This window comes from Hakea prostrata, chromosome 3 (assembly GCF_041222555.1).
Source record: "Hakea prostrata isolate BN-2017 chromosome 3, UWA_Hpros_2, whole genome shotgun sequence".
Lineage (NCBI taxonomy): Eukaryota > Viridiplantae > Streptophyta > Magnoliopsida > Proteales > Proteaceae > Hakea > Hakea prostrata.
The window spans coordinates 33,074,417-33,086,671 of record NC_142602.1 but is presented as its reverse complement, the minus strand read 5'-3'; the positions used below and the strand labels follow the sequence as shown (position 1 = coordinate 33,086,671).

The 12,255-nt window shown below is 38.5% G+C and overlaps 1 protein-coding gene across 1 annotated transcript in view; it reads right to left on the bottom strand.

Moving 5' to 3' along the window:
* LOC149022128 (U1 snRNP-associated protein usp106-like) overlaps positions 1 to 12,255 on the bottom strand; it is a 36,627-nt gene that overhangs the window by 8,488 nt on the left and 15,884 nt on the right. Inside the window, exons 9-12 of the mRNA XM_089150297.1 lie at positions 6,867 to 6,925; positions 6,443 to 6,524; positions 1,255 to 1,298; positions 886 to 1,158 (exon numbers count right to left, since the gene is read on the bottom strand). Of these exons, the coding sequence (XP_089006423.1) occupies positions 886 to 1,158; positions 1,255 to 1,298; positions 6,443 to 6,524; positions 6,867 to 6,925 (458 nt within the window). The remainder of the gene's footprint in view (positions 1 to 885; positions 1,159 to 1,254; positions 1,299 to 6,442; positions 6,525 to 6,866; positions 6,926 to 12,255) is intronic.

Genomic DNA, 12,255 nt, shown 5'->3' with positions numbered 1-12,255 from the left:
TGCCTTGGAGGAGGGGTGGCACAGATTTGACACTGTAGAGGGGTGGTGCTACATGAGAAGGGTGCCAACATATATATATATATATATATATATATATATATATATATATATATATATATATATATATATATATATATATATATATATATATTTTTTTTTTTGGGGGGGGGGGGGCGGGGGGGGGGGGAATCTGGATCTTGTGGCTTTCTTTGTGCCCCTAATCCTTCAAAATCGATAACATTATTCTTTAATCTTTATCAACTACTATCCCCCTACCCATTTGCATTATTTTCATAGCATGCAAAGTTCATAGTCATCTAAGTCCTTACCCATTTTACTTCTACACAGCTCTTATATATAAGCTGTTTTTATTCTTCTTTACATTATATCTCAATCCTGAACTGTTTCAGACTGTAAGTTCCTATGTTCCAAGATAGTCTAGACCTACACTTATGACCTAGCCCTGTTCTTTTAACCTGCATTGATCCATGGGCCGAAGAAACCTGCCCCTTATCACTGCAACCAGGAGCCAAAGTGGCATTATCTACCAGGAAAATCATGCTCATTGTAAAGTTCTAGGAGTGCCAAAGGGATTGGATAAAGCTTTTAAAATGCAAGCTGCTGATCTGATGCACCAACCGTCCTCTTTTATCTGGACTTCAGACTAGAATGGCACACAACATACATTTTTCATTGATGAATCGATGACTCAAGCAGATAGAATTAGTAGTCATTAACGAACTCACATGACCACACTGCTCCATTGGACTATTCAACTACAAATGAAAATTTCAATGAAAAGATGAATAAATAGGCAAGAGAAGACTTCGGACATCCAAATTTTACATCGCTTCTATTCTGGATTATTTGGAAGAGCACTATTACCTGTGGCGATCATAATCCCTTGAACGCTCTTTTGACCTCGAACGGGACCTTCTGTGACTTCTTGAATCATAACTGCGAGAGCGATATGAATCTTTATAATGTTCCCGATCATATCCACGATCACGATCACGATCACGATCATAATGCCTATCACGGTCCCTACTCCTATGATCATGGTGTCTCCCTCGCTCACGGCTATCACCTCGGTCCTCTTTATCATGATCATGGTCCCTACTACCTGCTCTATCATGGTCCTTACTTCGTTCTTTTGATCTGAGTGCAAAAATAGATTCATCAGATTTTTTTTTTTTGGTTTTTGGGGGGGGGGGGGAGCAATTCAATCAAGGCAAGGGGCCAAGGACGGAGTACCTTCTATCACCTTCAGCTCGCTTACGGATATTATTCTTCTCTTCCTGAGAGAATTCAATTACATGAAAATTAGTTCTTGTAACAACACACCAAAATTTAATCAACCAGAATGCAAAGTGGATCAAAAATTACAATAACTCTATGCAAAAAACATAATCAGAGAAAACTGGCAAACAGCCACTCTCAAAACCAAATGATCAACCAAGTAAAAACCACTAGAGGCCACTAAATCTGCAAAAGTTCAAACAAGACTTGAAGAAAGAACAAACTGAAGGCTATAGTTTTACAGAAAATTGCCACCAACGAACCATCTACACTAACCCACAAGAAATTGCCACCTAGTTTGGAACTCAACATAGATGCTGATTCAATATGGGAGAAAGACACCAAAAAGACAGCTTTTAGATAATAGGCATTTCACAAAAGCAAGGGAAAACCAGGCATTTTAAGAAGCACTTACGGAATAATGGACTTAATCCATCATGATAGACCTAATTTCACCATAACATTAGTATGCTAAAGGAAGTGCAACCACTTACAAATTCTCAGTTTTTCTTTTTATTTCTATTTTTTTTAATTTATTTTTTAAGCTATCGCAAAGTGGTGTGTACCTATCTAACCTTATTTTGAGCGTTGGCAAGCTGTTTTTATTTAGATTATTATGGTAATTAGTTATCATGTCAATTCTATTTTATCTATTTAATTATTGAGTTTAATTCAATAGTCGCATATTGGGGAAGTTACAGAGTAGTTTCAAGTAGTTTTAGATGTGAGAGATAATAGGAGAATGGTGGAGAATGGGTGTAACTGCAATATTGTAAGACAGAATGAAAATATGAAAAGATAATATTAGGAATTCTGCTCATTGAGTAGGGAGGCAATGGTTTCCTCAATAGAATCGCAAATCATCTATTTTATCTCCTATTTCATCTCTTTCCCTATTTCCTCTCATTCTTTTTTCTATTTACTGTTCTTTTAATTTAAAAGATATTTGTGCTCGTAACATAATGTTAGGTACTTGACCAGTGCGTCAGAAGCTCTAAAGCTAATGGAACAAGCCAAGTCAAGCCCTTTAACCTAACCCATACTAGGTTGGCCCAAGTTAGCACTCATATACCGCCCATTTGACACTTTTGTTTACCACCACGCTTCCGCAATCATCATCCTCGATGGCTCTCACTCTAGCGGTAGGTAGCCCTCTCCAAGTGGCTGCATTCTGGTTCCTCAAATTTCTTTTGGGGGCAGTAGGTAGCCCTTTCTTGGTAACTTTCACTCTACTCCAACTAGCCCTCTCCAAGGTAGCCCCTAGGATTCGAACCCTTGACATAATCCCAGCTCTAATATCAAATGTTAAATACTTGACCAGTGTGCCAAAAGCTCTGAAGCTGATGGAACAAGCTGAGTCAAGCCCTTTAACCTATCCCATACTAAGCTAGCCCAAGCTAGTGCCCATACACCAAATTGGGCCCCATAAGGCACATAACACAATGGACAGCAACAAAAGGAAGTCTTAATATGATTCAACAGAAACATAATTCATAATAATTCTACAAACAGATTTTTCAAAATAATTGGATGCATCCATGCAACCAGATTTACCACCCACAAATAAGTAGGGATGATAGTCAGAAAATAACAGTAATCTAATCATCAAGTCAAAATTAATTTGAAGAATAAAGAAATCTGAAACTAAAGATTCATTAGTGGAGAATGCTAATTACTCAAACCAAGGATTTAAAAACATAGTTAATCAACTCGTTTATTGAGATAACAAGACATAGATTAAGCCCAGATAATAAAAGAGAGAGGGATAACTGTGGCTTCCACCAAAAAGATACAAAATCTCAATGCCCTCCAAGGATTGTCACATTCTCACACCCCAGATGACCAGCATATCATCATTCATCTAAAATCATCTCTGCACTGGTAGCTCCTAAAAAGCTTTATATAGCTACCTAAACGGCCAAATCCAAAGCACAATCTAGCTAGAAAAAGCAAATCCCCCATTGCAAAGCAACAAAAATAAGAACCAAGCTAATAAAAGGATCCATCTAAAGCAAGGCAGTGTATGCAAAACCTATTAAACATCTTAAAATAAAAAAGAACAAAGTCTATACCCATACTTTAGGTCCATTAAGTACACTGTTACAATAAAAGCAAGTGGTCAAAGGCCCAACACATACATAACCCAACAGAAGCTTATTTTCAGCTAAATAAGCCCTCCAGTGACTTATTTGCATCACCTTACTTGCAATTAAGACCTTTCATATTTAATATGCTATCTCCCTGAAACCACAGAGCATATAAATCCCCTCTAACTATAGGGTATTCTCTGCCACTCACTTTTTCGTCTCCTAATTGGCCTTCTGCTCTCTTCTTTATTTCTTCCTGAGCAGGTACTAATCTCAAGTTTCAATTATGGAACATGGAATCTGAGTTTTGATTTCCTTATCAAGTGTTGATAGGTTTTGCTATCTTTCAGGTGAAAACCTATGCTGTTTTTTGTTCTTAGAACCATAGGCTTTAGGGTCTCTCTCTCTCTCTCTTGTGGGGTGGGTGGGTGGGGGGGGGGGGGGGAATACAGAACAAGGGTTTCATCATTACTGCTTTTGTGTTACTGAAGGAGTGAAAGTCTGTAAAAGTCCTCAAGTCAAGATACACACATAGTCACGTTGGGGCAGATCTATTCTTTGGTGTGTAATAAGTTCCTTGGTTTGCAAACCCTAACTTACAGGGAAAATTTTCAAGAAACCCCTCCCCTCTCTCTCATGGGCTTATCATTGTAAAATTTCAGGGGCATATTCTCTCCATGTTGGACTGTGTGGTCCAAAAATCAGCCCAACAGACAATCCTGATCCTATGCAATAAGAAGGTTTTACACTGGGAATTTTGGGGTTTCAACACCCTATGGACAATGTCTCAATGTTTAAATGACACCTACCCAAATGAATAGTGCATAAAATGACCTTCTTTGGGCCCAGACAATTAAGGTGGATTAACACTTCAAAAGGAAAGACAAACTACGTGATTTCTTCTGCACTTCGTGCAACCTCACATCAGGAGGGTATGGTAGAGAATGCTACATTGCTGTGGTGGTAGGTGAATAGAATTGAACCCTCTGTGGGTGACAATTTTTTGGAATATATGCCAATGCCAAAGTCATCTGAAGTAATCTTAAGGAAAATTATTCTTAAGGTAAGAATTATATCCAAAGTACATAATTTGTAACAAAATTTCTCCTATAAGCAGAATGGCAAGTCCACTGGTGAATATAATCGTGCTCTAAACGGCATTGAAAGTAGGCTTACAGTAGAGCTAGGGTCAGCACTAAGAGATCCGTTAAGGAACCAAATGAAAAGTGCAGCATTAAGTTTACGCTTCCAGATTTCATGGAAAATGGGGAGATACGAATTCCAATAGGAACTGGGACTGCAGGTTAAGATCAAGGGTTCAGGCCTTCATGGGGATGTGGGACTACGTTGGAACCCAATTAGAGTTGCATCCAATATCTGAAACTAAGTCCCTGAAATAAAGGGCAGTTGACAAAGTGAAGAATTGATCACTAGGGTTTCAATCGAAATTAGGGGCTCAGTTTTGGATTGAGTGTTGACAGTGCAAGGCGGGATGACATCCTAAGAATATAGGTTAGTTCTACTGGTTGAAATGTCTAGAAAGTTCAGTGGCAGGTTTCTTCAGAAGGAAACCAGGGCTGCAATCAGAGGATTGGGAAACCATTAGGCTTTTGAGGGAAAATCAGAAACTAAAAAAAGAGTGGGGGGTGGGAAGATAATGATTGAATACTGAATCCAAGGCCAGCTCAGGGGTTGAGCACTTTTTCACCTAACTTCAACCAGCAGCTTGGGTATTACACACCAAGGAACTTTAATAACAACAACAGAAACTAAATTCATACAACACTTACTTAACCTTACTTTAGGACCTTTAAAGAGGCTCATTACATGCTCAACCCATGGGATCAAAGTGCCACAACCTGTATAAATCAGCCCTAGATTCTAATGAAAATAAGTCCAAATTGGGGGTGGATCTGCATCAGCATGTGGACCAAACTCAACATTTACCAGTCACCTCTACTGATGTTAAAGTCCTTAAACCTTAGAGGTTGACTTCATAGTTGCAAAACTTTTTCTCCAGACTAGACTCTAATCTTCAAGCTGCCAAAGGTTGCATTTTCCCTCTATAGATGTCATATTAGTCAGAGTCCCTCTTGTTTACCTGTCCACACAATTTGAGCTCCATCTGCATTGGTCATGTAGCAGGTATTTAGGGACGATAGGCAAGGCTCCCTAAATGGACCATGTGGGCAAACTCTCCCAAACTAATTACTACCAGGCTACCAGCATATGATCTCTTTTACCTTCTGTTAAGATAACATCTGATAACAACTGGCTCTGCAAGATTCTATTTGACAATTCTGATTCATAAACTATCGAAGTACTCACCCAGAACTTTCTTAGGGACTTCCGAGCACATTGTAACAGCTCCATTCAAATTACAAAACCGTTTAAGCCTTTCTTTCAAGACTATTTCTATGTTTCAATGGAAACTTGTGGAGATAAAAACTGACAATGAGAACCATGACATAGTACCTTTTCCGGATAAATGACATAGTACCCTTTTGCCGGTTTCTCTCTTGACAAAGAACTTCGAGTGTTTGATTTTAAGAAACTCCCAAAATTTGAAATTGAAAAATGAGAAAGCTGATATTATGGATATACCCACATCCTACTGAGGCTAGAAATTCCGACAGATGCAGACTCTACAGGAAAAAGCAAACCAGTTTACTAGCACCCGCATTAACATGTTCAGTGTTTATATCATACTCAGAAAGGCCCAAAAACAAAACTGGTAAAGAAATTGAAACAAAATTTCCCAACTAGAGAGCGTGTGCATTCTTAGTGATATTTATGTTGCAAATAAAGAAAATCTAGTCAAGTGAAAAGATCCAACTAGACAGCGTGTGCATTCTTAGTGATATTTATGTTGCAAATAAAGAAAATCTAGTCAACTGAAAAGATTAACAGCACTGGACGGGAATAAGACTAGTATCTTTAACATATTGGGCAGGATGAGTGTCCATAATTGAAACAACACTTTCTATACTCTTATATGGGATCATAGGGGGAAAACGTGGAAGGGATCCAACATTGGTAGACTCTTTTTATCTCACCTGGAGTTCGGCCAACTTCTCACGGATTTGCATGTAACCCAAATGAAGCTTTCCTCCAAAATGATCAGCCAAACGACGATCACTGAAAATTAATAGAAATTCAAAAATCTCAATAAAAAGTGTTCATAATCAATTAGACAGACTTCATGATAACTGTTCTAAAGGAACAGTAAGAACAACAGCAACCCCATAAGCTCATATTCTACATGATATTATAATCTACAAGCATTAAACAGAAAACACGCACATTCTTTAGCTGCAAAAGTAATCCTCGTAAAACTGGGCCCAAAAGCCTGCTGGTGACAAGGAGGTATAATACGCCATGTCAAAAGCTGAAGTACTTGAAACCCATAAAACTGCTCCTTTGTTGCCCTCAGACAAGTTAACATGACATATTTCTAGCAATGACAGAAACAGAAGTTACCTGTCATATACGCTCAGGAAGGCTCCACAAATATCACAGACACGTAACTTCTGATCAGTCTGCAAACAATCCAAGATTACCAATGAGAAAATCTCCTAGTTTAAACACATAAAATTGCATAAAATATAGTTTAAACAAATTAAATTGCATAAAATATTCAAATTAATAAACTATTCTTCAATACTCACACTTAGCCTCTGAAAATTTTCCATGTTCGGCTAACAGGCACTAGGGCAGATACTAGCCACAAACAAGAAATTTCTCCTAAACCACAGTTGAGCTTAGGTCAGAGTTCAACACATGGCTAGCATAACATTTGACAAGCAGCAAGCTTGGCCCTCCACAAGGTTCCTATAATGTAATGTGAACATAAAGCATCCTCAAGGGGTAGGTGTGCTGGCAGTGTAAGTCAAATGTTCAAGGTGTAGTTGCCACAGCGTCCAAGTGAGCCAAGATACTGGAGGGGCCAGGAAACAAGGTGACCAAATTCCTAGAAAACCAACGCAACAACAGTTTTCAAGTCACCTGAATCCATGAACCTAGGTGACGCCTTAACAGTTATGGTTCGTACCCTCAGGGCTGCAAGTTGGGGCTGGGCTAGGCAAGGTTTAAAGTATCAATAACCATAGTTGTCAAGGCATCACCAAGATGTCCATGTGGCCATTGAGAGAGTGGTGTGACCTTCGCCCTATGGTATTTGCATAAGGCGGTCGCCTTGGGGTAAAGCATCTTCTTAGTGCCTTGGTCCTCAAGCCATCCGGCTCTTCTTCTTTTCTTTTTTAAACCCAGAAATGCTGGTACCATATCAAAGGTCTAGAGTTAATAAACCATTAGATTCTGGATCTGAAAATCCTATTGGCTGAAACTATACTGATCTTTGCATTGATCCTACATGGAAGCAAAATATTAAATATTAAAAAAATAACAAATCAACTAAAAACTATTCGCAACACCAAATCACGAAACCTCTCAAACCTCTCGTAGCGGTGACTTGCAGTGGCTATTGCGGCAGTCTCCAGTCCTTCCGGCACTTCTCTTCTCAAGCGAAGGTAAGTGCCATCCTATTTATCTCCAGTGATTCTTCTTCTTTTTTTAAGTTTTTGACTCTGGGTTCACGTTAGGACTTGCCGCAGTAGTCTTGACTCTCCAGCTTGCAGCGTCAATCTCCCGCGGTTCTCCCCTTTCCGGAGCTTCTCTTCTTAGGCTAGGTAAGTTTTGAATCTTCTTTTCTTTTTTAAAATAATTATGTTCAGTAATACGGGACACCGCACTTCTTTTTCTTTTCTTTTTAAATTGTACTGAGGCGAATAGGGCCTCTTTTTCTCAAGCCTCCCTTCTTCTCAGACGACAGCCAGCATCTCCGGCGAAGGTAGTTCTGGTTCTTTTTTATATTTTTACTCTGCTATTACCTCAGTCACTTTAGTGTTTTTCTTAAGATCATACTGATCACTGAGGCATGATGCCTCTTCTTCTCAGATGACAGCCAGCTTCCTCATCTGCTCCAGCAAAGGTAATTGCGACACCTTTTGTTAAACTCTAACTCTCTTACCGTGGACTGTTTTTTGTGTTTTTCATTTTTTAAATCCTACTGACACCTCTTCTTCTTAGACAACAGCCGGCATCCTCATCTTCTCTGGCGAAGATGATTCCAGATCTTTTTCTTTAACTCAGATACTACCTACGATGGACTCTATGTTTTTTCTTTTAAATAATATTGAGTCACAGTGGGCACTCTTCTTTTCAGACCCATCTTCTTCTCAGGCAACAGCTGACAACAAGATAAGTTTCGTCTTTTTTTTTTTTTTTTTTTTTTTTTTTTTTTTTTGGGGGGGGGGAGGGCAGGGAACAAATGATTTTTTTTCTTTTCTTTAGGATGATTACATATATGTGTTTCATTTTTTTATTTTTTAGATATTTCCTACTAATTTTCCAATGGCTTCAATTTCAAATGAAAATACAAACACATGTTCCTAATAGTAGGGGTGAAAATGCAAGCACCACCTGTTATGGTCTTTTTAAAGACCCAAAGAGAAAGGCCAAGTCAAATGACCCAGGATGGAAGTATGGCTATTTGCTAGATGTGGCTAATAGGAACACAATTAGGTGCATTTTATGCAACAGAGATCTCAAAGGAGGGATTAGAAAACTAAAGCAACATCTGGGGAGTGGGTATGGAGATTGTTGCAAAGTGCACTAAGACCACTGCAGCAATTGCCCAAGAGATGAATGCTGCAGCCTTGATTAAAAAAAACAATAAGAAGAAAGCAATTATTAGAGAGTTGGATGATAATGAATATAATAATGTTCAGCAAGTCACTGGAAAAAAGCATCCCGCCTATACTGAAGGAGGAAAGGTTCTTGGGGTTGGATCTCATTTGTCCTTCAGGGTGCATCCAAGCTCTAGAACAGCTGCAAAGAGATTGAAAAGCGCCCTCACTAAGGCGGAAGTAAGGGGTCCTATGGATCTTCACGTGAGACGCACTCCTGAAGAAGTCGTTGACAAAAGGGCTATGGATACTATTAAAACAACCATATCCAACTGAATGAGATCGGTGGAACAAAAAAAGTGAGTTGATAACCACATTGCCAATTGGATGTATTAGTGTGCTATTCCATTCAACGTTGTTAAATCTAATAGCTTTGAAATGATGGTTGAATCATTTGCACAATATGGTTCACAGTTTAAGACCCCAACATATCATGAAGTTAGGGTGCCCATATTGAAGCGTGCAAAGGAAAGAACAATGGAGATGAGGGAAACCTATGAACAATATTGGAAGCATTATGGATAATTGGATACATACTCATGCCTGATGGGCGAACAGATAATAAGGGTAGGCACCTAATCAATATCCTTGTAAACTGCCCAAAGGGAACAATCGTCTTGGGTTTTGTGGATGCATCAAGTCATGTGCAAGCATTATTGTTCAAGTGGTCACTGACATTACTGATGGAAAAGAGGACTAAATTGTATTGGACTCCTTGTGCAGCCCATTGACTTGATCTCATGCTAGAAGACATAGGGAATCTTAAAGCGCACAAGAGGGTGATAACACAGGCAAGGAGGATAACAACCTTCATCTATATGCAACACACGATTGTTAGAGGCCATGAGACAAAAGACAAATGGTAGGGATTTTGTGAGGATTGCTGTGACTAGATTTGCCACTTCATTTTTTACACTCCAAAATTTGTTAAAACATAGGGATGACTTGAGGCACTTATTTATTTCTAATGATTGGACAAGATCCAGTTTGTCCAAGACAGAGGCAATGAAGAAAGTAGCTGAAATGATATTTGTTACTACATTTTGGAATGGTGTGGAGGATTGTATTAGAGCATCAAAGTCTCTTATGGTTGTATGGAGGATTGTAGATGTTGATAAGAGACCAACCATGCCTAAGGTTATGTAGCCATGCAAGAGGCTAAGAGGAAAATATAGGAGAACTTTAGAGACAAGGAACGACTGTGGAAGAAAGTCATTAACTATTGTTGATAGGCAATGGGAGTGTCAAATGGAGACACCTTGGTATGGTGCAACATCATCTCTCAATCCTGGGAAATTTCTATCAGTCTAGTGTTGATGATGATTTTGAATTGATTGGTTCTTTACAAGCTGCCTTCAATCAAGCCATTGCAAAACTAGAGCCTAATCCAATTATACAAGACAAGATATGTATTTAGGCTGGTGAATATAGACAAGCTCGAGATCCTTTCTCAACAAGTATGGCAATCAGACAACATACTACCATGAGTCCTAGTAAGTCTTTAGTAGTATACTTTTTTTGTTATAGTTCTTTTGATTGTACTTTTCGTTCTAGGGTTAATCCATTTTTTAAGTTTTATTCATATTTATACAATATAGTTATTTGGTGGAATACACATAGAGGTAAATAGGTAATGCTTCTGAGCTTTCAAGGATTGCATGAAGGATACTAGGCCTTTGCCAGTCCTCCACTGGTTATGAACAAAATTGGAGCACATTTGAGTTTGTAAGTATTAAGTGATTTTAAGTATTTAAAATACTTCTAAGTTTTAAGTTTTAATTTTAAAATAATGACTAAGGATTCTCTTCAATTGCTTATGAATTCAGATTCACACCAAGAAAGGAATAGGTTGAAACATAAGCGGTTGAATGACCTAGTTTTTGTTCACACAATTGGCGTCTTCAAGAAAGGTTTAATGAAACGTGAGAACATGATAGAAATTCTGATCCCCTACTTCTTGTAGAGCTTGATAGGAGCAATGAGTGATGGTTAGTCAGTCTAATAATGATTTAGTACATCCTAAGGGTGATCTAACTTGGAGCACTACTAACAGAGCTATAGGGGCATCCACATCATTTGAAGGCTAGCACAGACCAAGGAGAGGTCAACCATCTTTCTCTAGAGTTAAATTATGCTACACACGTCACAGAGCCAAGGAGATGGGAGTTGAGGAAAATGACTCAGAGTCCGATGGAGACATGGAAGAAAAGCAAAAGGTGAATGATGGTGAGAATGTTCCAATGATTATGGTCAAAGACCTAGGACAAGTAGTTCTTTGGAGCAACAACTCCCACCTGCTACTGATTACTTGAGATGATCAAAGTTCGATGATTTCTTCTTTCGTACATGGAATTTTGGATATGGATATTTTGATATATACGGGATTTGGACTTCTGACTATGGATATATGTGGGGTTGTTTGCTTAAATATTTATAACTTTATATTTTGATATTTGGCTCAATAGTTTGTTTCATTTACTTCTTCTACTTATTTTATTTTCATGATACTTGTTAATTGTTTCACTAGTGCATTGAATATGATGGTTTCTAATTCAATATATCGGTTGCTTCCTAGGTCTTAGCTTTTTATTTCCTATTTCCTAATACTAGACAATGGCGGATGAAGATATTGCTTGGCAACACGGAGTCCCAATGGACATAAGAAGACAATGGACAACATGTAACTAGTGCAGTAGTCATCTACGAAGGTAAAAAAAGATTCAAGCAACACTTGGAGTTTATGCAGCTACACCCAAGTGCACCAAGACACCAAGTCCCTCCGAGGTGCTTAGTCTTGTATCAATGGTAGAGCTCAATGACATAAAGTGCAGACCTAAGTGGTCCTAATACTAGACAATGGCGGATGAAGATATCTTGGTTTTTCATAAACGGGCGAGATCACGGGAGATCCCGAGAATGGACATCACCAGAAGACAATTTGGACAACATTTGTAACTAGATTTTAGCCAAAGTTTCACTTGCAACTACTCTTAGCACATCTACAAACATCAAAGACAAGCTCAATCATCCCACTTGTCTTATGAACTTATGCGTTAATGACTTATATAAAACTTCTATCGGTGTATACTTTATCATTCTATTCTCGAAAGTTAAGATTGTAA